The 27,701-nt window shown below is 38.9% G+C and overlaps 1 protein-coding gene across 3 annotated transcripts in view; it reads right to left on the bottom strand.

The window, feature by feature from the left end:
• LOC110169789 (tetratricopeptide repeat protein 28) overlaps positions 1-27,701 on the bottom strand; it is a 127,258-nt gene that overhangs the window by 84,981 nt on the left and 14,576 nt on the right. Inside the window, exon 1 of one of the 3 annotated variants that reach the window (XM_055161654.1) lies at positions 8,113-8,818. The exons of the other annotated variants lie outside the window; for them this stretch is intronic. Within the exon in view, the coding sequence (XP_055017629.1) occupies positions 8,113-8,139 (27 nt within the window). The 5' untranslated portion in view covers positions 8,140-8,818. Of the gene's footprint in view, positions 1-8,112; positions 8,819-27,701 lie in introns of those variants that run through there. 3 annotated transcript variants of the gene reach the window in all.

Below are 27,701 nucleotides of genomic sequence, written 5' to 3'. Positions count from 1 at the left end.
GTATCAGAACAAAACAAAACAAAATCTTGGTACATCCCAATTCATAACAGAGTATATACAAATAAGAACATTTTAAAATCAATATTTACCAGATCAAATCACCACTTAGGCAAAAGAAAACATACTGTGTACCCACTCCCATAAGATATTCAGCATTATTTTGTGCAGTGGCATTATTAAGAAAGTGCTGCAGCCAGCCTCTCCTCGAGGTGTGTCCGTGTGTGTGCGTCACAGACCCACCATCACAGCAGCTGCACCTGCTCTGCCTCAGGCCTCAGCAGCATCCACACTACAAGGCCCAGGATACAACCACACCATACAGCACCACCTCTCATAGGAATGGAGCTATTCTCTTAGGTAAGGGTTTACAGTTAATTGAATGTGACCAGAGCTTGAGATTCAGTCATTTCTAATCGTCAATGATATACAAGGTTGTTTTTTTTGTTTTGTTTTTTGTTTTTTTATCTGGTGGTCTACTGCCAATCCACTGTCAATAAAATGTGAAGCCTGGATTTGGGGGAAAGAATATGGATTATTATTGTGATAAATGCTGTTTATGTCCATATTTTTCATTTAGTTTTGACAATAATAATAATAATAATAATAATAATAATAATAATAATAATAATAATAATAATAATAATAATAATAAAAACTGACAAAACATTTAGATTGTTCAATGTGGAGGAAAACATTTTTGTGATTTATTTATTGCTATATCACCAAGCTCCTCTCTCTTGGAATGCATGACAACAGCTTCTAACAAACTATCTGAATAATCTCCCACATTCTGAATTTACATGGGCTGCATGAGTATCCACAAACTGCAGCATAAATAAAAGTGCCAGATGTTGAGCAGACAATACAACCTAGACCCTCCAGGTAAGTCATTTTGTGAGCATCCATCGTAATTCTTTCTTAAAGCCTGTTAAAGGCTGCACATGGGAGGCTGCATAGAGCTGATGGACATATGCTACTATGTACAATGACATTCACAGTGAAGAAGATTACCTGTTAAAATGCCAGACTACATAGTTATATTACAACAATGTCCCATAGGCAATGTAGAAAAACAGCGATTGGCCAGCATCACCAAACAAGAAGCAGTCAGTCTCGGAAAAGTAAAAGGATCATTCATTATGACACAAGCCAGTGCAGAGTTAGACTGGACCTAATGGGCTACTACTGCAGGAGCCAACACAGTTAGGTAGTGTTACACCAGGCACTGAGGCTGGCCATAGACATAAACAGGACAGATGACATACATGAGGTTGGATAATAGGAAAACATAAGCCTGATAATAGATCTGTACAATGTATCACAATTAAATCAAGATAACAATTTGAGTTGGCACAGGTATAAAATTACAAAGGCAGTATTATTTAGATAATAGAATGTCCTCCGCAAACAAAATGTCCTGTATTTTTAGGAAACAAACTTGTACTTGTCGTAGTTTAGACTACTACAAACCTGTCCTGAAATTCATGAGATTCTTATATGAGTTTATCAAAGGAATGCACCAATACTGAATAATTGACAGGTTGCAAATATCGTTTCAGATGATATCCTGACATATATAAATTGATGTAACTGAAGACTTTACTGGTTGTAGATGTCTCAGAAAGTATCATAATATTAGTATTTTTATTTATATTCTGTACTTGATTGTTTGTACTCTGTACTTGGGAGCTAAATAATAGCTACATAACACATTAGGATCAATTCTGTCTTATTTTATTTTCGTGTAAAATAATTAAATGCTGTTTTCAATCTTGGTTGATATCAGGTATTAGCAGAAACTTACAGGTGTTGTACTGGAATCAGTTTCAGAACTGCAAAGGCTGAATTGGTGCATCCCTAGTTTATCAGTCCATATTTCAGTCTCCTCTAAAATGCCAGTGCTCCTAGAGTTGTTTACACTGTGCACTCTGAACATAATTCTACTTTTTAAACAATTAATGTAATCTAATCTGATCACAAAACTTGTCAGAAAAAACACAATTAGATTAGTTTTTTCCCTATGTGATACACTAGATATTAGGTAATTTCACACCTCAGGGATTACACAAGTAAGGTCTTTGCTTTCAATAATTAATTATCTATTTATTTTACACTCCTCATCCAAACAGCTGGGCAATGTCCCGATCACTTTTATTGCCGTAAACAAAGTAGCAAACACTGCATTAAAGCATTTCACCAAGCATAATTTCATGATGCAGAACATGCAAACAGGTGGTGAGGGGACAAAAGGCATTTAAACAGCTATAAAAGCAGGCACTTGCAGAAATAATGGCATATCACATGTGTAGACATTGTGCAGTGCCTGGTAAAGCTGTGCTCAGCGTTACGGGGCTTATTTAAACAGCTTAGGGGCTGCTGATGCTTGTAATTTCACAGTGTAACAGAGCACTCTTCAGGTGCTCAACAGTATGCTCTCTAATATGACCTTTGACCCCAGTGTGAATATAAATCAAGACAGAGACAAGAGGAGGAGATACGAACTCAGAACCTCGAGGCACAATCATCACACGGACAGGATGATGCGCAGTTATATTTTTGTATTTTTAGGAAGTTATATTTTTTCTGGTATTTAGTTAAAACCTAGTATGAAATCGATGCATCAGATTCCCATATATCACAGTTTTCTGAAAATAGAAAATAAAATAAAAATAAGCGCTATGTAAGCACAGATCAGTTGGTATATATAGGGGATAGGTAAAAAGAGGAAATTTCAGAACAATGGTGACTGAAATGCATGACGACAATGATCACTCAGCACACAACTTAAGAGTGAGATGATGATGAAAGGAAATTATTATATATTATATATTATAGCATGGATTAAAGCTCTCACTTTTGCATAACAGGTCTTGTTTAAGGTTAGAGTTAGCAATTTTACCAAGCATTAAACATAGACAATATAGCTATCAAATTAACACAACAGTGTGCTAACTTCATTAGCCACAACATCCCTGTTTAAATATATAAATCTAATGATCATTTGAGGGAGCGAACATTGGGGGGTGGGCCACAGTTCTTCATTACAGAATCTATCTGTGACTGCCTGTCACTCACCACCTGTCTGCATGCCGCATTAACGAAGCCAAATCAGAATCCTCCCACAGGACACGAGCCCCCAGAGGAGCTAGAGTCTTTCTGGCCCACATTTTTGTAAACACAGGCATGACATAAGTACCCCAGTACAGGCTCATATAAATAAATCTTAACTTACAAGAAGCAAACACAGATAAACAAACCTCGACACGGGGGAAAGGCACTGCAGCTTGTGCTTCCTTCCTGCTCAATTTTCCAGCCAACAGTAAAGGTTTTGGAGTTTCTCTCTACATACAGCATTGCAAGGAAAACATGGTGAAATAGGGCCACAGGGGTCATAGGGGAACTAAAACAATGTGCTCTGGGCTTGCACACTGCTGTGACCCCAGCACAATCTACGTTACGGTCAGTTCTGTTATTTTCATCAAGAAAACAACAATGAAACACACTGAAATAACATTATAGCCCAGGGGTGGGAGACATAACAAAAAGATTTTAATTGTAATTTTCCTGGAGCCTTAAATAGATAGATAGTCATAATTCTCCTGAATCTTTACACTTCACTGTAATTGATTAAACTCCCTGTCACTCACTCAGAGCCTGGACAATAAGAGAAACAGTGAATATGACTACAATAACAGATAGTCACAACTGATTGTCATGGGATCACAATGCATCTTTTGCCTAGCCCTGTAGCCTCACAATTGTATCCACATTGCTTTAAAAGTCCTATATTACACAAAATTGACTCTTTTAGAGTCAGCTTTTAGTCATGCACCTCCAAGAACTGTGTTTTGTTTCATTCACACATGTTTGAGAAACCCTTTTTTATTTGTTTGTCTACATCTCTAAAGCTTAGAATGCTTTGTTCTACCTTGTGATGTCATGAAGCAGTAGTTATCAAGTTTTCAAGTCAACACCTACCTCTAAAACTCAGCTAAAAAAACTCATCCTAAATATGAAGTGTTTGTGTGTTAAACAAGTGTGAATGAAAGAAAAGACAAATCCAGGTATATTTGTGATGAGAAAACAGATACAAAAACCTTTTATTGTAGGTTAATTGTCTGACTTTTTAATATCAGTAATTATCAATAATCTTCTCAAGTGCTGGATGATGACCACTTGTAGGAGCCAAAACCCTCAATCCAAGAAATGGAATATGTGGCCCTGGCTTCATGAAGGCTGCAGCTAAGCCCCGGACACACTCCTGGAAAATTGAGCCTTCAAAGACAGGCTTATGAATCCCATCTCTGACAAAAGACGCAATGGAATTAGTGGGATTTAGGGGCATCACTACGAGGCAGCCTGGTATTAGTGCTGCTCTTCACACGTCCATAGCCACACTGGATCGCAAGCCTTCTTTAGAGCACAAAATGTCACAACAAGCACTGTATAGGAGACAGCTGCAGAGCCTGGAGACAGCACTGCTTCTATGTCTGGCCTATTGGAAGAAGTCCAATGGGGAGTTATGAAGGAATGCTGGAATCTGAGCTTTGGCAGCCTAACACTGATAAATGTTGTAAAACAGAACAAATATGCATGTTTGGAGCAGTTATGTCTAGTGGCACTGACAAACACGATTGGAAACCTCTTTAACCTAAATCTTTGACTTCAGTCTTTCTTTACTTGCATGAATGAGAACATAATATAACAGCTTAGTAGTTGAAAAGAATGAAAAGAAAGAAAGGGGTTTAACTCCTACACAAGTTGGTTCCACCTCGCAGCACAAGGAAATGTCTTTCTATTGATGTGGTCTATCAAGTCCGGTTTCCTTTATCCCCAGCGGAGGTCTCCACAGCCAGGCACCTACTCTGTCCAGGGAGCTGCTGACCACACCCCTGGAACAATGGCCCCAATAAACCTAATCACACGACCATAATGCCAACAGACGAGGTAGCTGGAAAGGGAAAACTGAACCAAACCAGACGTAAGTGCCCAGAGAATTGGAGGAAAAGATTACAAATGGACTATTGCACGCGTGAATCAATCTCTGCATTTCCCACTTGTCACCCAAAAATCTATCTGGCTTCTCACAGCACCATGAGCAGGTCCCAGACTGTGGGATTAATGTGGAGGATGGCCCATGGACTATTGTTTCTGCTGTTGTATTTTGATATGGACTCCCAGGAGGACCAGAGCGTGTGCCCCTGTGACACAGTAAGAGCAGGGAAGGCCTATAGCATTCTTGGAGCTCCTTTTCTCTCCTCCATCTCTGTCCAGACTTCCCCAGTGGATGGCAATGGACTGGGTTAACACTGCATATAAAGCACATAAATTCCACATGTATTGCTGACTTGTGGTTCCCTGCTATAATGTCCCTCGCTCCCATCTCATCAGCCCCAGGAGGATGGTCCGGTGGACGGTGGAGCGGACACATCCTGTTCCCCTCAGAACATTGCGCCGTAAATACAGCGCAGCACCAGGAACAGCAGGTGCTATCAGCCCCCATCATTAATTATCCTCACCGCATCACTCTGGGGCCTCTCACTCCAAAACTCCACATCTCTATCTCTGCACCATCTTCTCCCTCTGTAGCCAGACTCCCCCACTGTCTCCTGCATTCCAGCCATTTATTTTATATTTGCAGACACCATTATTGAAATTCCAATACTGCTCTTTCCACTCATTTTTCTTTCCTGGAAATTACAACACATGAACCAATAATTATAAGAAGAAATTATTACAAGAAAAGGATTTTTTGTACCACCAACATACTATATTTAGTTTATTGCACACACAATTGTGGTATAAACCATTGAACCATAAATTTTTAGTATTGTGATTGGATTCTTTATTTTCACTTGGCAAACATGAAAAAATAAACTAAGATGAAAATTCCAGGCATTTCAGTTTGTTTTGAGAGGTTATGCATGTAAACTAAACAATGAAGTTACATTATCTAAATGCTGTGTTAGCAATTTGCTAACTTTGACCATTCAAACTGCAATTCAATTTTATTTTATCACAATTAATCTAGCTACTCTTCCATCAACCACTCCTTTTTTCAGTTTGTAGTTCAAATCTTGTGCCAGTTTGCAGACGTCATAGAGACTGTCCATGCTCTGGGGGCAGAGATAGCCCCTTACTCTTCCAAAGAGCTTATAAGTAGCACTAAATCAAAAAGGCACGAGAAAGTCCCGGAGGTAAAAGCCAATGGAAATCATCAGAGATATAAAATGTGCCTGCTGAAAGTGAAGTCGGATCTCTTAAGGTGGTCACTGAAAGAACAGAGTAAAGCAGTTATTTAAGAAGGCTTTATATTAACTATAGGCATTAAATAAAAGGCAGGTGGTCCAAATATTATCTGCAAAAATCTTGTTGCCACTAGTCCTAGGCTGCCACTTTAATAATTCATAGACTGGTCCAACTCAAACACAGTATCTGCACAGTTCACTCATAAGCACAATGGATCTTTAATAATTCATTCAACCCTGTACATGGGCTTACTCTGGCCACATGAACATAACAGACTAACAGAAAGATTGAAAGTCAATAAATACAGCCCCTCAGAGCATCATGATCTACATTTGACAGAGAATGCCTCTTCTTGTAACTTCACCTAGAGCCTACACTCTTTTATGTTAACTCTACATTGAGAAAACCAATATGGTGTTTACTCAAATACATTTGTCTAGCTTATTTGCTTGCGCACACCATTCAGAAAAGTGGCATTTATGTTTACACTTTGTAAAACAGCTAATTTTGTGACATATTAAAAAGGTGAACGCCACAAGAAATCAATACAGATTCCACTAAATGTCCTATTGATTTGCATCTACAAGTGGAGTAAAGAGCTGGTTTGAAGAGGAGATAATGAAGAACAGGAAGTGTTCAAGCACCCTGCATGGATGTGCGCGCACACACAGCATCAGACACACACAAAAATACAACATAAACCGGTAATTGCTAATCAACATCACACAAAATAAACAGCATTTTGTTCAATGGTGATGTCCAGTGTGTTGTCGGGCTAGATAAGATGCTTCAGGAACTCATTTACACGTGGGGGCAGAGCTTTTTCATGCTGTTTTCTGCTTGAGCAAATATGACCACAATCATACAATCAATGCTGCAGTGAAGAAGGCTTTTGAGTCCTCAAAAGGGCTTTGCAAAGCTGCTTCTCACAGACACACACACTGTTGCATCAAACATCAAAGTAAGATGTTATTTTTCTTCAGATCAGTGAACATTAAACATTTTTATCAGGCACTTAAATTTGAAATTCACACATAGCTGCATTACTCCTACATGGATTGTAAGAGTAATGTTGTAAGAGAATAGCACACTATTTATACCACAAACCAGGAGCAAGTGACATTAAGACATTTGGCATTAACTTCAAAATGTATGTCATAAGTTATCACATCTAATTTAACACACAAAACATATGAGATCTTGGTAAAAACGGAAAAAGTTGTGCAGTTTTACAGTCATACTGACACTACTTCACAGAGCAAGATCAGACCAGCTGTCTTCTTGTTGGACAAGTGCCCCCTGCTGGTAGAAATCCTGAACATGGTTATATTCATGCTACTAGTTTTTATGGAGCCCAGATGAGTTTCAGACATTTTCCATGTTGTAATACTCAAAAGGACCGAGGTACAGCATAATATGAAAAGAATCAAACTAACAATAGAACAGTCTGTACAATATCCACTGACGTAAATCCAAAGACTTCGCTATCAACTTAGAAAGCCTATTAAAGTCTGACTTTTCACCGTATTATTTAATAGGCTATGTATTACAAACTCCAACTGAGGACAGCGCATGCAATTATACACGAGCCTCAGTTTCATTGCCCTGTAGGATAAAAAGATAAAAACTGCAACCTCTAGCTGCTATTAATGTCACGATCCAAACTTGTACATCGCGACAGACAGCATCTGCTTTGGTTACGTTTAGGTAAAATATGGGCTCCTGGCCGCTAAAACGTTTTTCATCTATGGTCTAACCACACGAGAAGGAAGGAGACTGTGACTGTGACCCACTCCCCTGTCTCCAACTTGTCAGCTGCTACAAACCGTTATTTTTCTAATTCTCCACATCGTTTGGACGTACCTTCTTCCGGGGCTGCCATTTCATCATATTTGTAAACCAAAATGGAACAGCATTAAGATATTAGATGAGAAGGGAATGTAGATTCAAAGATATCCAGAGCGCAAGTCATGCTCCCTCTCGACTTCTCTCGATTTTGCAGCAGATTTTCTCCAAGAAGAGATGCATGATGATGTGCGAGGCGAGGCTTTGCAGCAGTTTTTTTTCTCAATACAGTACACTCCTCAGGAAAAATTAAAACGGTTTAATCCACAGTTTGGTCCGAAGAATCCATCAAAGACACATGGTGTCAACTGACAGTAACTGGAAGAAAATGTTTCCAGTGCGTAAAGGCAAAGTATGCGTCCTCCGGGAGCCCGCTCCTTCCACGGTCCTGATCAAGCGTGAAAATATGTTTTCCCAAACTTTTGTGCGGACGCCGTGACCCTTGTAAATAGGTTGTGTGCAATCTTTAGAGCGGCGCCAAGGAAAAAAACGCAGAGACCCCAGAGGTTGGGTTTACCAGTGGCTGAGATATAGTTTAGAAAGTAAAAAAGAGCACGACAAAGACAGCGCGAGGAAAAGATTAGTTCTCGAAGGAGGAGGGGTACACCAAAAGAAAAAAAAATCCCCGGAATTCAGCGAAGAGCTGGAAGGATATCCTGATTCCTACAAGAGTAACAAACTGGACTACAGCGCTCAGATGACTTCCTTCAGCGCTCTTCCAGGCTCCCAGCACTGTTCGGGAAAAGCGATGGAGTCTGAGGCTGCAGGGTCATAGTGCCGCCCGCCACACTCTCCAAATGTGCGTTTTACTATTACGCTCTGCTGACGCTGTCATCTAGGCAGGGAAGAGAGAGAGCTTCGTTTCTTTGGGCTTTCAAGGTCACTTTTCTCCATCCGCCCTTACAACCACATTATACTGAAATGGCCACATTGGCATTTTCAGAACTCTTACATTTTATCATCTTTTTCTTTGGCTTGAAAAACTACATAATTTTTTACTGACACTGGTGCAGTCAAGGCAAACTATGTAGAAAAATACAAGGATCCAGTGTTATTGTTGGCAAAGCATGTTTTTACAACCTTAAAGTCCAAGCGATTTCTTTTCCTGATGATTGGAGTAGCTTGAAGGACAAGGTTGGTCTTTCTGTAACTGCAGTGGCCACTGTCTATTAAAATTCTTTCAATTGAGGATGTTTGCGGCCATAGAAAAAAGCAAAAACACACATTAATACACGGACAGGATTAGTACTAATGCTGCCTAAGGACTAGTTTAAGAGAACCAAATTAATTAGTCGATTGTGAAGTGTGCCGCAATGAATTTTGACAATAAGCCGGTGAATTAAACTGGTTTATGTGATGGAGTCAGTGGAGCTGTGACATGGTCAATAAGACAGTGTGTCTTCAGGGTCACAGGGTCATTAGGTGCAGCCCAGGGTCAGTCCGATAACAAAAGACACACAGGAGGATGGGACAGGGGGACATATGGCCCTATGATGAACCCCTGCTGGGCACACTTGGTTTTACACATGGGTGAACAGGGACAAAATGCTCAACTGACACAGCTGTCCTATAGTATGAATGGCATGTTGGGAGGCAATGCATTTTCAGTCACATTTGAGTAAGTAAGGGTAAACTATGTTACATTACTGTATCTATCTATCTATCTATATCACATTTGATATAACAAAATGCATGACACAATCTTGAACCATAGGATCAGAAATAAAAATGTATTTTCTTGAAGTCAGATCACAGTTTAGATTTGATCAATAATGATTCATGTAGGCTAAACCAGAAAATGTTTTATTACCATTGTCAGTGAACAAAATTCACAAACTTGGAACTGCTTCAGTATTATCTTGCAATATAGTACAAAGAATATAAAAATATAAACTATGATCAAATTAAAATAATAGCATGTAATAAAATACATATATCAGAATAGATATTTCACTGTGATTGGTTAAATACATCTATTGCTCACCATACGGCCACACAGACACTGACCAACGGAAAGAGCTGGTCAGGAAAAAGTGTCTGTGTTTGACTGTAAGGCTCCATTAAACAGAAAAGTAGAGTGGATCATGCATGGCAATATCAGCTAAATGACACTGTCACAGGGAACAGATCACAATTTGATTTATTTTGCCATATCATATAGTCCTGCATGTCCATTTTGTCACTGCTATCATCCAGTATTTTAAGTGGTGAACTACATGTTGAATAATGTAATATGAACGCAACTAACTAGCCATAGAGCATATTATTATCGCTGGGATGGTACAGACTTCAGTCATTCAAAAATCGTTGCATGGAAAATTATGGATGGACTCATTAAACAGACATTGACAGCTACAATACAGCACATGCATACCACCCTCTAGTGTAAATGACGCTAGGTACTTAAAACGATTAAACAGACTCACAGTTTTACTTTCTAAAGCACCATTGCAGACAACACTTCCTCAAAGGCTTGTTTGATGATCAATAAAGCCACTCAAACAGTGCTGAGCCCACAGTTGTTCATGGAGAAGCCTGTCATCTGGCATCTCCATACAGGAGCCTGCTCCCTGTGCGTGCCTCTGCTTTCCCAATCACAGCCGCACAGGAAATCAGACCCCAGTCTTTAGAGAGAAACAAAAACCTCCCTCTTTCATTTTCCACAACTTGGAGACGTTTAAAAGTTTGTGCTTCCTTTTCTTGTTCTTGCCAATCATGCCCTCAAAAATGTCCCAATGTATGTTTATATCAGGGCTGGTTTCAAAGGGAACAGTCAGGCTGGTTCACAGACGTTTTGGAAAGTGTATATGAGTTTCACAGCTGTCCATCAACTGTATGGCACAAAACATCTAGAGACAAAAGACCGGGAACTACAACAGATACAAGTCCACTGTAAACAAACACAATATCCCCCAAAATAAAAGTTGAAAACTATGAGTATTCAAAAAATGTAAGTAATGTTTGTTGCTCCTGGAACCTGCCCTGTTTTTACAGGGTTATTTTGTCTGCTCTCTGTAGGTTTGCCGCAGTGAATCATCTCAGAGTTTTATTTAGTCTGAAGGTTACTATGCCAGCAGCCCTCCCTGGCACAACCTATCTGGGAATGTTTGGATATGTTACTGTTTGGTAGCATACCTAAAGCAATAAGCATTGATTATTTAACCCTTTGTTGAAGGTCAATGGCAGTAAAAACTCAAATGATTAAAAACATCTTTTGCACAGAATACATAAAATAAAGCATACTGTCAGCCTGGTATTTAATTTTTAATAAGACAGTTACTGCATAAAAGGACAATATTAATTTTGTTTCATTCATATCCAATGTGAAGGGGTTATAGGTCACTGTGCATTTAGGTCACCTAAAAACAAGAATTCTTATCAATTAAAAACACTAAGACATTTTTATAATTGAAATATTTCTTGATCAAAAAACATAGAAAACAGATCAAAAATAAATAAAAAAACAACTTAAGAGCAAAAAACCTAACAAGCACCTTCTCGCAGACCACATTCTCAATACTTATTCATGCCCAATCCTAAACAGTAGAAAAAATATAAAGTCTAAAAGAGTACAGCAATTAAAAATACCATACCATATATAAACTTTAACGCAATATTGCTAATTGCTAACATTGAATATTACAGTCTCGGCTTTCAGACAAGTCGAGTCAAAGATCCATATAGGCAGGCAGAGGAAAATTTATAACCACAAGAATTTAATTTGGAGTATTTGACAGATTGCCTCCATGGAGAGACATGGCAGATGGATGAATCTGTTTTGCAATGCTTTACAATGTATAATAATAAAAGTGTTAGGTGGCAACGGCACCCGCCCCCTCGCACTATGCTGAACATCACTGGAAACAAATAGACCTCATCAACATTCATTCGTTCATTCACTCCTTTGAGCGAGCCCCATTCTGAGATGATGTCGTGTCAGGATCTGGGCGTGTGCCTCGTGTGTGTGGGGGGATTGTGTATGGGTGAGTCCATGCATGCTTGTGTCTTAGTTGAAGCTGGCTGTTGATTAAGTGTCTGTAGCCTGAGGGGGGATAATGAGAGCCTCTAATTAATGAGCCTGTGCATATCTCCGAGTCACAGGGTCCTATCGGCGCACAACAACTCCACGTTTCTGCACTAAAATCACACACCTCTATTTCTCAGCAGGGATGTTACTCTGCACTGCACAGCATTTTCTCCAGGGATGCCCAGCTGGGAGGGTGTCTGTTGGGCTGCAGCTCCTGATAAGTGTCCTCTAATAGGGATGGATGGGGTGAGGACGGCCTGCTAAGAGAAGGTCACATGGACTGACCACCCAACATGCCCCAAGCAATGGCTGATGGTGTGGTACCTGAGAACAGCTCAAATCGTGTTTATCGGTTTGGTTCTAGCCACAGGGAATAAAATGTTTCCATGTCGACTTTTAGTACGGTTAAGGAGTGAAAATAAGATCTTAAAAGCATCACAGGTATCTTTAATTTTTTTAAAAAGTGTTATAAAACAATAATCAATGAAGAAACCACAAAATGATTGACTATTATTGATTTTCTACATCAATTTCTACTGTATATCTAAACTATGTTCTACTGCAGCTATCCATTTTAGACAAGGGATATGCATTGCCACTGAGAGAAAAGGAAAGATTGGACGCTTAGTATCAGTTTAAATTAAAAAATATACAATAGAAGGTCATTTTCAACACAAAACAATAGAATTTTCTTTAAGTAGCCACATGGTCTTATACAAGTTCTGGTATAGATCAAGACCTTTCTAAAACTATTCAGTAGAGGTGCAACTTTGCTATAGTTATCACATTTGTTGAGCATCAATTAGAAAACCCTAACTGACTACTGTATGCCTGTAGTATACATGTTATCTTTGTAACTGTAGCACTAAATGTGACTGTCAAACTGCTCCGTTCCGCGCTGCCTGGGCTGCAGTGATGTGGTCTTGGACATGGATGAAACAGGCCCTGGCATATTGTTTAAATCAGAGCAGCAGTTACATTGACAACGTGCTCTGACGTTTGTGGTGGGATCAATAATAATCATGCGCACTTCAGAACAAGACCAGTCCCTATGTGGTCCCTATACATTCAATACAGAGATGAAAAAACACATTGTATTCCAGTGTTCTTGTGTCTGTCTGCTTGCACAAACATAAATACACCAAGACTCACATAAGAAAACATGCTGTGGTCAGACCCACCCTTCTGCACTCCCTCATTTCTAAACCCCAAAACCAAACTCAGGGTGCTTTGTTTCAATTACCTTTCTTCCCACCATTTGCCCCACACCACATACGTCTCCATTCTCCCAGAGTTTTTCTCTCATATCAAATGTGCCCATGTGTTTCCATGATAAAATACAGGCTAACATCACAATCTGGTAATCATATAAACAGATTAAGGCATTAACCCAACATTTTGATGATTTATGATGTCCTTAGCAGATGTCAATTAACTGTAAATAAATCCTATTATAACTAGTGCAGTTTAATATTCTGCAGATTTCCTTGTGGTTACGGTGATCGCTCAAATGAGAGTCTATTTAAAACTAATATGTAGCCAGAGGATATATCTCAGTTATTCAAAAAGTGAATTACAACACACTCACACCTCTAATAATCTGATGTTGTAAATATACGCATTAGATTAAAGGCAACAAGAAGATAGCTACTGTTTTAAGTGTTCTTTTTTCATGGGTGTCAGTTTCTTTTTCTATGCAACATGTTGAGGACTTTTCCCTTTCAAAAGATATAATATGTTGCTGTAAATTTTTCATTGATATAGCAATGATCCTAATTTCTCACTATTGTGAAACCCATGGAAAGAGTTTCTCAATACTCTAATAAAGACAGCATAAAGACACCGAGCCTACATAGCTCTAGTTCTCCACCCAAAAATATATTTTCTATCCATGCCATACCACTGACCTTTACTAGAAAGATACACACGATGAAGTAAATATAATTGTACGAATTATATGGGCAGTCGTTCTTCAGTATTAAACCTGAAACAAAGGCACTAATTTAAAGTGGATAACATATAAATAACAAAAAGTTAACTTATAGTGGGAAGTTAACAGTACTCTACATACTTAATTGTTTTCAAATAATCTTGATTTCAATATTACATATTTATGACTTGTAGCCCTGGTCACAATTTACTAAAAGAGTTCTTTCTAAAGTTTTCTTTGATCAGCATTGAATCTGTAAGTATTTCTGGTGACAAGCTCTTTTGGTGGCAAACATATTATTGTACTGACTCTCTGTAGTTTGTGGCTACTGCTGTGAAGGGATTAGGTCCTTCCACTTAAATGACTGTGACTTTACATCAAAGGGTTAAAGCAGGATTAGGATTAATGTGCCTTGGTAGAACAGGTGTTAATCCCCGAAATTAGCCATGTAGCTCTGGCAGGCCCCTCTTTCATCTCAACACCTGACTTAAGGGTCACAATACTGTTGCAGTGTTGTTGTATTAGGTGTCCTCTCTTTAGCCTGACCACTCTGATAACTAAGGCTGGTCCAATGCATCAGCAGGATGACTTCATTTACATGCAGTCGAGGCAGCACAAGAGGCTGACTCAAACAGCTGTGCTCCTGCTCTCTTTGAAACCCATGTTACACCAAGCAGACTTCTTCATTTATAAGCCTTTATTAACAGATGGTGTGAGAGAATCGCCCGCACGTGCAACAAACACTTGGCGAGGAATAATCCAAGCCCACTGTATTGATCGGACTTAGTGACAGTTGTAGCAGGAGAAGGCAGAGGTAGGGGGTTTGACGCCGCTCCAAGGACACAAACACTCCAGTCCTATCCCATCATGCACTCTCCAGTACACATACTGGCTCTGGCCCCCACCAGCTTGCTCCCCGCTGTCAAACCTCCTTGTCATCGGTTTCACTTTTCAGCTCAAATCATCTTCATACCTCTCCAGCTCTGCCTGTGTCAGCTAAGCGACTGTAGGAAAACTGTTTTAGAGCAGGTAAAAGGCCATGTAATGGCAATGATATAACAATAAAAACAAGCTGCTAATACTGGCTAAAACTCGGCATTAGAGAAGATGAACCGGTGCATGCTCTGTTATTTGACTTTATTGTATTATTTATTCATATTCCTTTTGGACAAAAATCAATACAGAAATTATCATCTATTACTAGTAAACTGGTGTAGTTTCTTTCATTTTTACTAAATTTTATTTTCATGAAACATCTGATCAGAGAACAGACCTATGAATGAACTATGTCACATTTTCTGGTTGAGGGTCCACCACCTGCATGTCCCCATGGAGATGTTATGGTTTTCCCTGGAATGACCCCAAGTATGGCATTAAACCTCTAAATAAATGCAAGTTTGATATGTTTAACACTGTCAAACATTCCAGGCAAAGTAATAATATCTCTATGGAGACAGATGACAGATGATGGACCCATCACCATAAAGATTACACTTCACAGCTACTTTACTGGTTTGTGGTTTGTGCTTCTTGAGAAACAAACCAAGCACGAAAATATTTGCATTTTGCATCTGATATCAAATCTAAAATGATTGGTTACACTTCAGTCTTCTCTAAACATAAATCTAAAAGTGACATAAAAGTCCAAACTGAAGAGTAAAGATCTTGTATGAGCCATGTGGCATTGCAGTGGTGCAGACAGTATCACACAGCGCTCCTATCTGCTGCCACATTGACCCGTCTGGACACTGAGTCTTCCTGAGTCCAGAGCCTAGCCCCAAACTGGAGTTGCCATCTGTCCGAACTGGTGACAGCCGGGCCCTGTCCCCTGCAGACTGGCCGCAGACAGGAAGACTACCCCAGGAAGGTCAACTCTCAGTGGGTCAGTCAGCTTGAGGAACGGGCCTACAGTCAATGGACCTATTACATGGGAGCTGGGATGTGACAGATAAACTAATGGATGCGAGAAAATAAGAGCGACTATAAGGGACAAAAAGGACAGCGCCTCCTTTAAGCTGCCACCCTCTGAGTGTGTGATGTATCTCTCTATCTCTGCTTTACTGTGTGTGAATGAGCATGTGTGCACGCATGAACACAACGCTGCCTTACTCAAACACGTCATGACAGCTCACAGCCGGAACGAAAGCTTCATTTACCCACAATTCAGCTGTAATTTGCAGAAACACAGCGGGACATTGGGTATAGATGGCCATTTGGAAGGTCATTATAACGCCCACAGCACTAAGGGGATTTTTATTTGTCATAGAGACAATAAAATGAGTAAATTTATGTTTCAATAAATTTGCAGCCTTTTATTGAATCATTGAAAACAAGGTAGACATAAATCAGCAAAAGAGGTCACAGTCACAACTATGAACTGGCATAATGGAAAATCTAGCACTGACAAAACACTAATAGAGATATGATGGTACTCTGTAAGGTTACATCATGCTCAGTATAGTACAGTTTGATAAGATAAATTGGCAAAGCACCTCTGTTATACCAAATTATGTAATATTCAAGAAAAGCTTTTTAAAATATATCTCAATAGGTGAGAGTTTAAAGGTCCCATATTACACTAAATTTACTCTTGTGAGCTTTAAGCCATCTTATAATGCCGTTGCCCACTAAAAAACATACATGGAGTTGTGTTTTGTTTTATTCACACATATTTGAGTAATCCTGCATTATTAGACTGTACATTTCCAAACCTCAAAATGGTCTGTTCCACCTTATGATGTGATCTAGCGGTAGTTTTTTCAGCTGACAGCTACCTTCCACCTTTTATTTGAGTAGAGATTGGAAATTCCAAGGTTGAAATCGGGCGAAGACGTAAACACAATTTAAAAAGACAATGGAGCACTTCCTGTATTATCACTACACAAGGTGGAACAGAGTGTTTTCTGTTTGAGAGAAGAACTCAGCCTAAATATGCAGGGTTAGTGTGTTAAAAGTGTGTGTGAATGAAACAAAACACAGCTTTTATTTTCCTCAACCTTTTGATGAGGAAACAATTATAACAGAAACCAGAAAATAATGTAAACAGTACAGGTCTATGATCTATCTATGGTAGAACAGAACTGTTGAAATGCTGTTGTTTGACATGCTTTATGATTAACATATCTGTAATTACTGGGCCTATCCACATGAAACCAAAACTGGCACAATGTCCAACATCTTCTCTGTGAATTTATGAATAGAAATGATCCTTTCACATTTCAAGTTTCAGAAATGTGAATGTTGTCAGTTGTTGAGGGTTTTAAGACATAAAATAAATATGGAAAGTTTGTGGATAATAAGGTTAGATATTTTAGATAAGGTTAGATATTTTGTTCAAAAACAGTGGATTTACCATCGCGTCACAAAGACCCCTGCCATGTTGCTAAAGCTATACAGCAACAGCAGCCAAAGAACACACATCAGCGATTTTGGGAGTGAGTTTGTGTCTCCCTGACCCTCACTGTTGCACCACTCACATCTTTGTAATGTAGTGTCAGCTCCCCCCTCCCCTACCTGTCCCGCCCACACACACCCTGCACCCCACTGTCCACCCGGGACTGTCCTTCATCCTCATTCTATTTCATGCCTCGTCCTTCTCTGGCTGCGTCCTCATCCATCACCACTCACACCCGGCTGCACCCCCCTCCCCACCCCACCCCTCCAGTACTCGGCCAAATACAGAAATACTTCCTTCGCTACTTCTCAGCACTGACTCATCACTTTGTCAGAGTGTATGTATCTGGGTGCAACGTTTTCATCATTCACTGTGGCGTACTTAAAGGTGCACTGCGTAACTTTTCTGGTGGAGGGTTAGTTAAATACTTTTCTCCATGATAATGTTAGCTTTATCTGGAATGTTTCACACTATGGTATTAAACCTTTCTATTGTCACGGAGACCAGACCAGGTTACAGGTCAGATCTTTGGACAAGCGACCCCGCTCACAGAATGCATGTTTTTCTAGGTACTTTGAGTAGTAAAATCACCTGTAATTGAATAAATGTAAGTGTGTAAGTAAGAGCTGTTTAATGTCATACTGTGGAAATTCCAGGTAGTGCAATGACATGCATTCTGGCCATAAAACTCGGTCTATTGAGCATTTAAAGACAGGTGGTAATTGTATGACACGTTTTTGATTTTTATATAATTTTAAATTTATCTAGGTGCAGGTGGGATCCTCAACTACAGTGAGCTGTTCTTGTGTTATTACCTATGTTCAAATTGCAAAAGGAGGTAGTAAGTACTTAAATCTAGTTCTCACAAATATTTTGGTACATTGCTGGTGTTCACAGCCTCATAGGTATGAATTCTTCTGCATGAACAGAACAGAACAGAGCAGCTTTTTACAGAAGAAGTGAAGAACAAACACTTATCCAATCCTAGCAATGCTACACTGCAATCAATCAATAAAATAAAAACGTTATTTTTAGATGTAAATAGTGAGCAGCGATCAGATTTTTTCACAAAGACCTGCAACTAGCATATACTGGAGGAAAAAACTAAATGTTGTCCTTTACAAAAATAAAGCCAGGAAACACAAATAAACAGCCTAAACAGCACTGTAATAAAAGGCATTTGGACTGCTAATATGTTTGGGAAAAGATTTGGGTGCCCTAGTTTAAAAATATCTGCAGTGTATATATTTACGCAGCTTGTTTTTCTCATGTAAACTGTGAAATGTGAATGTGCCGAATTCAGCAGAAAAGCCTGATACATGCAGCCATCCCAGTGCAGTCCTGCTTGATGTGGTGGGAGACAGGAGCCTGGGGATGATGTAATGCTGATAGAAGCACTATATTTTAAGAATTTGGGAGTTTTACCCCATCCAAACGCACACTTCCACACCCTCACACTTCTCCAAAAGGGCCGGGCATCCTTGATTCTTTCCCAGAGGAGCACAACAGATGTGTTACATGGATTGAGTGCATCAATCATCCATTGTCTTTCATCATTCTCACTATGCGCAGTGTGTGGTCTGTGGCAACAGGGAAATGACATCATGCACCCGCTACAATAGGCTATAATATACAAATAAACATGCTCATCTAGAAGTCATAAAAGTGAAACAAAGCTCTGTACATCATTTAAATCAAATAAGGCGCCAAAGTAGTGCTCAAACATTCAAGAACATTATTTACAGTCAGGTGAGGAATATTCGTCTTGTCTTCTAAGTAGACTATCTCTTTAAAATGATAATTATAAAACAGTGTTACTACTAACTACGTAGCCATATAGTATAGTCTAGTTTTGATTAATCAACATCTGTATTTTTGACGTTCCTTCACTGGCCTACTCTTCCAAGTTAGAATTAATAACTGGTATGTATGAAGTGTAAAATGAGACTTAATCCTTTAGCTTGTCATATTAAGTAGAGTGCATTAAGAGTGGATTACACCCTCATTAGCACTAACACTAAAAGTATTAACACCTTGAGATGAAATCAGAAGGTATGATAACATGCACACCAGCCTCAGACAGCATGGCACTGCTCATTTTCACCTTCCACTTAGGCAGAGTGCTCAACAACAGGCAGAGCACAAGTGCTGCTTGAGGTGCAATTACTATGGCAAATGGCATCCGAACAAGGAGTGGATTTAGGGATAAAAAAGAAGGATTTTCTCATCAACTGTATTCACTGTTCAAGCATTTCTGTTCAGTGGGTTTAATCAGGGGTCCCGTGGAGAGAGGTCTGAATTGTCTGAGGCAAAGCAGAAGCTAATGAATTTATGCCAATCTTTGAACTGCGTCTTAACATTAAACACAGGGAGCTCTTTCAGGATTTACGTGTCACTTTTGAGAGGGAAAATTCCACAAAGCATATTGTGTTTGCCGTGATGCACACGGTTTGGCAACTTGCAGGAGGCACTGAAATATATTATGCATGCCATCAGCTGAAGAAGACATTATATGCAGATCCATCCATTTTCTGAAGAACATAAATGGCTTTGTGGCACTATCGGCCCATGCAGACTGTATACAGGGCAGCTCTGACAGTCCAAGAGAAGATCCCAGCTGCCATGTCACCCCAAATCTCCATGACCTGAATCTGCTCATTCACAACACAGAAGAGTGACAAAAGAAAGGGACACCTACTTGTACATGTGAAATGGCATATAGTATATCCAGTTAAATGTTTCAGATGTACCACTTTGGTTGCCAGTCCCCTACATTCAGTTTGAATCCAGAAGGGTCTGGAATTGGACCAAAGAGTGTGACAAGTCTCCATTGAATGGTCCAAGCACAGCTGCTAATTTGTAGTACGTGTTTCTCAAATGCAAAGGAAAATTCTGGTATCATTCACAACAAAATAAATAACTTATTACCTGAGCTAAATAAGAGTTAATTGTTGATTCAAATGTTTCTCTGTCCTCTATGTTGGTTGCCATGTTTGTTTTTAACAGAACGAAGCATATCTCTGATTGGTTGATCCATCTGTCAATCACATCCTCTGGAATCAAGGAGACAGGATACGGTCCAGATCAACTCATCTTACTAAAGTTTTGTGGTTGGTTTGGCCAGGTAACCACTTTGACGCATACACACAAAAAAGGATACTGCCACTCTTTAAAAACACTTTTTATTTTACTTCTACACAAATCCAATCAAAATCCAAAACAGAATGAAGGTCTTCTCACATTTGATGCTGAATAAAAATAATTACTTTGGTTAAAACTGAGACGAGTAAACCCTGAGATAGTTTTTGTAAAAACTTTCATGAATGACTTCTGAATCACGCATTGTCCTTGCTATTCAAATTCAGATTTAGTCATTTAGGCCGAAGTGCAGAGGGACACCTCAAGGATGCAGCTTTGTTCATGGATGTGGCGTTTCCATGTTATTGCATTACTGAACACACCCCTATTCCCAGTGGTGCAGGAGCACTAAATTTGTGCATCCTAATTTTGTAGATAATGAATGTTAATACAAATTACAATGCAACAAGGACTGGCATAATCAAAAGCACCCAGTCAAGGAGAATACACAGTGAGCGTGTCGGGATATATTAGAAGCTTACGTCTTACCAACACTGCCATCTGACAAACACAGGTTTGGCATAAAGCCCAGAGATGACAGTGACAACAGATGCCATCCCCAGACCACACCTCCACTGTGAGTCCTACTGGATTTAACACTCAAATAAACAACAATCTTAAACTTAACTTCAATGAGTGCTAGGCCAACTAGCATGCCTCCATTTTTTCATTAATGTCACCTGTCCCCTGAGTTTGAACAAGGTTTCTGAGAGCATTATTAAAACCAAGAAAACATCAAAGCCAACTTTGTGCACAGTTTGGTGGGAGGAGGCTGTGTCAGCCTTATGTTGTTATCAGGTCAAGGCACCAAGTTCAAAAGGTAAATCCTATTTTTACAGCCCAACCTTCTGTATTAGTAATGCAATTTTGTGCCAGATGGATCAAAGGGGAGAGTACACTCATCCAAATTTAACTCTGACACATAAATTTCACTGGATGAGGGGCATATGGTCAGCTCTGACAACTCCAAATAAGGCTGAACAATTCATCAAATTTGAATTGAATGTGGATCTGATCACAAATGGGAGCTTGAGGCTTTTGAATCGGCAGGTTTACAGCATAAGCACATTTTTAGGAACAAAGTTTAAAACTTTGGAGCAGTGGTAGGCAATTATTTTTTCCATTGGGCCACATGAGAAACAGAAAATATTGTGGAGGGCCAGGCCAAAATGCTTAACTCAATGTTGCATGATATTAACTGTATTTCTTTCTATAAAGCAGTAAATTGCATTGTTTTGACAAGCTGGTAATACTGGTAAGAATTTATGTTAAGTCTAAGAAATGAAAAAGTGAGGTTGCCTTACAAAAAATGTCATTTAAAAAAACTTCTCTAAAATAAAAGCAATGCAGCTTTAGTCCATGCATGAGGTAAAATTATACAATTATATAATTATACAATTTTGTAATTCCAAATTATCTTAAAGCTGTACAATGCCCAGGTCTGCTTTAGAGAGATTATTTGGATTTTAGTTTGTGTAAAGTGGAAATAAATAATTTGTTGTTTCAGATTTGTGCCTATGTTGCAAGAATATAAGTAAAGCCAGAATTTTCCCAATCCTTTGAGTGGAACTGCTTCTTCCAGATGTTTTGTATCCGTCTTTGAAGTGGAAGTGGCAGAGGAGACGAGTTCTGAAGGTCGGAAGTGTCTGGACACTGTCTCCACCACAGACACCTGAGCAGCTGTGGGAACTTCTGTCTAAGTGAACTGTCAAAATATTCTCATTATCTTGAATAAATGATCCAAAACAGATATATTAAACTATAGGATATATTGGATAAAATATAGGATATATATATCATGAAATGTATTTGTTGAAAAATGTACTTGATTAGCTGGAAACTGCCTCTAGATTCTATATTAGATTACATTCAATAGGACATTAATTTTTTGTTTTTAACAAGGACAACTGATAAAAATAGAAAAGATGTTTTTAGAACAGAATGGAAAAATAGTAAAATAATCATACACAAATAGAGAAAGAGGTCAGGTCAGTCAATGATATAATTTATATACATTTAAGTAAAGTCGGACTATTAAAAAGGGTTAGTAGTTAAAAAGAATATCTGGGGGGAAAAAAAATCTAATTTACACTCTTAACAGGCCACATATCTCTGGGAATACAAACTATAATGGAAAACATATTTAAAAAAATAAGTCACAATAAATATATAGTTATAAAGCTGACATTAGAAACATGAAAACTAGCAATTAAATATTTGTGAGAGACACTTTATTGTGCTGCAGCAGCTCAAATTGATAGAACTGGCACGCAATTACCTCCAAATAGCCAGTTCAATAGCAACAATTACAGACTCCTGCCTGTCATGTTGCAACAAGAGTTGCCTATAGAGGTCCACATTTGCAAAGACAAGATAGACGAAGCAGAGTGGTGATTTGAAAGGCGCTGTGAGCTGACATAAGGCACTTAATACAGAGAGAGGGGGATAAAACCACCTTTGGAGAAACTCTATTGATGTGTTTGACGGTGGCATCTGGACTTATATTGATCAGCTATTGACTGTAGCCTCTGTCCCATTCACATGTTTGTTATAATTGCACATGCACAGGGAAAAATACAAAGCATCTGACAACTCCAAAGCTCCTGCTCTTCATAGATACACCACTCTCCACATAAATATTGACAATAAAAGAGATGAGATGTAAGAGTCAAGCCAGAAAATGAGTATTAAAATGGCAGTACTGGTCTTTATTTTATTTGTGTTTGCTGATAAGCACATGAACAGTAGTAATGCAGCTGCAGGTGCTGGCCTACATATCTCCTCTGTCTCCCAGGCTCGTCATGGACACACTCTGCTACATGTCCTCTGTTGTTGTGCACTCACTGCTCACCTCTCAGACACAGAGGGAGCAAAGCTCAGCAAATGGTGCATGAAATAAAATAGTGACATACGCCCCAATGAAACCTAATAAGACATCACATTACAGAGATGAGAAACTATATCATTACCATGGCAACAGTGAGGTGCACAGCGAGAGGCTGGCTGGGTGACAAGAAAAAAGGGTGGAGGAGAGCGGGATGGGGAAGAGGCATATATGGAGGAAAACTGCAAAAATACCTTAAAGAAAAACAGCATCCAAGCAGGAGTGGGGATATTGGCAGAGATTAGCCAGTGAGTGATGAGGGCGTTAAAGAGCGTGTTATCAGGCAGTCTGCTCCGTCCTCCCTGTCACACCAACGCCATGGTTCACTCTTCTCCTTCACACTGTCGATGCTAACCACTAATTAGCAGTGAGAATAATGCTACTATAAGCTACTGTCATTCTGCCTGGCTTTTAATGAGTGGCAGGATTAAATGGAGTACTAAGCCCAAATGACCCTTTTGGTTTAGCTTCTAATAGCAAGAAAGATTGACTAATGAAACCGTAGTCGTCAGACCATGGTGTCTTCAGAATTATTTCTTTATATGTTATCAAAATGGTGTAAGTGACATCATAAAATCATTTGAGATGTGCAGTGTACAACTGTAACTGAATTGGAAAGGTGTAAGTAACAAAAATTATTTAAATAGTGAAATTGTAAAATGTTTATTCAAATATTAATCTGAATCTGTTAATTTCTCTCGTCTTTAGGGTTTTGTAGTTCTCTGAATGCATTTTTGTTATGCATTAGTAAAAATGTAGAGTTGTCTTTGGTATAATTTTGTGCATATTGCAAGTGTCATAATCACTTCTGAAATCCCAAACTTTCAGTAGCAGCTGTGGAGTGTCCAGCGGAGCGAAGGGAGCAGCCGTTTGGACGACATAATCTTGAGCATCTGGACTCAGCGCCCGCCCCGATCCCACCCACAACCCGTCAGATCAGGGTGGCACTGTGTCGCACACACCTTACACACAGCTTAGTTTGAAGGCAGCTGTGAGAGGCAGAGAGGAAGCCAAATCAGTTAGCTGCATCATTCACGAGATGTTGGTACAGACGTTAAAAGCACAATCTATGATAACGTCAAAATAGTGGACCCGTGTTAAATGGCTGCAAGACTGGAGAGCAGAAGACAGTTTTGCTCCCTGAAAAAGCGGCAAAGCAATAAAAACATGGGATGACAGACAGATGAATGTGGAGCAGTTGGCAGGCGTTTGAGGGTCTATGTGTGTGCACTGCCTTACTCCACGTCAACAGGATCTCAGGCTAAAACAAATATGAGCCTCATGCAAATGAAGCAACATGCTGAAGAGGCCTGAGGTGTGCTGTGTGCAAAACAGTGTAATATGTATGCAAAAATGTTTACTGCACATATAATGAATTTCAGATGAGGTCACAACTTGCTGCTGTAAAAGGCATCGTTGGCAATGTGATAATGAAATTCAATCAGGAAATAGAAATTGTACAATTGAAAACAGTTCTTAAGTGGGTTTATTAGAATCACTCATATCCAAAGCATACTCAAAAGGAGGAAAAATGCCTATATTAAATGCTAATACAAATAAAAACTCAAGTAATTATATGTTTGTCCAAATAATAAAGAAATGAAAAAGTACTTACAATACTATGCATATGTGTGTACTGTACATGATGCACTTGACAGAAGAGCTCATATATATCATATATGTGCCATCCGCAGTTTTTCGTCACTACAATATCTTGAGTTTGTTATATACTGTATGTATGTACTGATGCAGCACTTCACACACCCAAGGTCATTTAAAGCACAGACTAAGTGAGGCTAACTCTAACTTAAATGATCTCACGGCTTTTGTGTGACTGCCAAAGCAAAAAAGACATTCTGAAATAATTGCAAATCACTGAGTTTACTGTCAAGTGAAATAGTTGTAAAGCAGTTTTTTGTTCGTGAAAACAACAGACAATAGAGGTGCATTTAATAATCACCTGCTTTTTAAAACGCTAATTGCCTCTTTGTGTTAACATCCCCCCATCGAAGTCTATGAACATAGTGTAATGGAGATTTACCAAATCAAAATAAATGAATCAAATAGTTAGATTTTCATATCAGATTTTCAAATTAGATGGCTTTGGTGTCCTAGTCCTCACTATTAGTAATGCATACAAAGCAACCAGGGTCATTTTAACAATGAAAATCACAAAGGGGTTAAGCTCCTTTCAATAATTCATATATCTTGTTATTTACTTTTGAGGGATTGTAAACCCTGATAATCAGCATAATAAGTATGTATTATGAGAGACACCATACAGCAGAAACGTACTTTACCTTTGGCTCATTTGGTGCTTGATATGCATGAATTCCTTCACTGTAGGCAAGCTAGAGATAATAAGCATTGTTTCTTCAAGAGACATTTCTGTTCTGTGAATTTTCTACTCTGTAGTCTGAATCACTATTAGAGCATTAGACACCAACCTTTATTTAAAGCTCATTGAAAAGAATTAGTATTCAGCTCCATTAGCAAAAGGCTAAACTACTCTGCATTGTCTCTCTAGACTTGTTGCCATCTCCCATTACTGGCTACTCTTACCTTTGTGCATATGTTCTATTTAATGATATAATACGAATACATGTCATTTGCTGCCATGTTCTAAAACCGCATTTTTACTGAGAAAGCTTTAATACTACACATGAAAGTAAACCTGTCTTTCCATCTCAGCGAGTTGGTCTCTGCAGTAATGTCATAACGTAAACAAACATCAGATGAAATAATGGACACAGCATGACAGATGTGAGCTGTGGGGCTGCTGACAGACAATATATTGCCATGGTAGAAAAGGAGAGAGGTGAGTCATTGCCCAGCAGGCTCAGATGAAGTAGAAAAAGCAGTTTTTAAACACTTGACTGGAGCTGAGTGCGCTGTGCCATGTTTAAGGGTCATCTGATGCGGACCTCTTCTTTGTGCTGGTGTCATCACTCTCCATTTCACACTGCTGTCACTGTTTGCGCAGCTCACCCAGAAGACACTGTATCACTCTGCAGGGAAGCAGCCGGCTATAGTAACAACATCAGATGTATGAATGACATAAACTGGTTTCAATAAGACTACCATCAACAACTAGCAAAAGAAATTACATTAACTATGTAGTATATTGTTGTATATTTAGTAAGTTAAAATTATGGATGGGACGAGATACAATTTCTATGAGACGAGACAGGTCATGTGAATGAATGAGAGCAAGATGATATTTTGATGTCATTTTAATAACACAAGTTCCATTCAGTTCAGTATTTATTGTTTGTATTTATTTAATTATATATTATATAGTTTTGCTGTCACTGTAGCACTGTTTTTTGGTATTATAGCTTCTAAAGACAAGTTACTCAGGAAAGTTAAACTTTTTATCCAAGGCAAATGTAAAAACATGAGGAAAACAATCTCACAAGATAATTTTAATCATGTGTGCAAAGTATTGTGGCAATTTTGCTTTGTGAAATCTTGTGGCACAAGATCTTGTCCATCCCCACTTAATATTCGTAATCATTTTAACCTGTTGTGCAATCATATGGCTAAGAAATAAATCATAATTAAATTCCAGTGGTCACAGATGACCACAGTTGTACATTTTTTGAGCAAAGACTTCGATTTCGATGTTCATTTAAAACCTAAAACATTCCTATTACTACTTTGAGGTTTGAGTGCTTAGAACATTTCTGTTTGCCACTATGTTTGCAGGGTCTGTCAGTGCTGTAGTAAGAGTAAGTCAATGGACCTAACAATTATTGTGCTGTTTTAGATAAATTTTGAGGTTTACAATGAAAAAATACTAATATATCTTCTTACAGAGGGGGTATTGAGTAAAATCGATCGAATTTAGCAATCTCTTCCAGGCCCTATTCGAACCCTCCCCATGATTAGCTGTAAGATTCTGCACAATGCTCAGCCCACAAACCTATATGATCCATGCTCCCAGATAGCAAATTTCCATGAACATACAAAAGCATGATACAAAAAGATGCTCTACAACTTCACAAATCTGATGCAATGTGCAGTAATTTCATTAGTGAAATGCACACCAACTGTAATCTGCTATCGCTTTGAAGAGGGAGTGATTTGGCACAGAGAGCATGAGGAAGGAGCATGAAAATGAAAGTGAAACTTATTAAACATGTTAATATGTTGTTTTCAGCAAATATAGCATTTTCAAAACTATAAGAGGAAGAACATGGTGATCTAGATGTTTTTTTGGAATAAAGTTACC

The sequence above is a fragment of the Boleophthalmus pectinirostris genome, unplaced genomic scaffold (assembly GCF_026225935.1).
Source record: "Boleophthalmus pectinirostris isolate CB_2022bp ecotype Guang Dong unplaced genomic scaffold, ASM2622593v1 HiC_scaffold_4, whole genome shotgun sequence".
NCBI lineage: Eukaryota > Metazoa > Chordata > Actinopteri > Gobiiformes > Gobiidae > Boleophthalmus > Boleophthalmus pectinirostris.
This window is presented reverse-complemented; position numbering and strand designations above follow the sequence as displayed.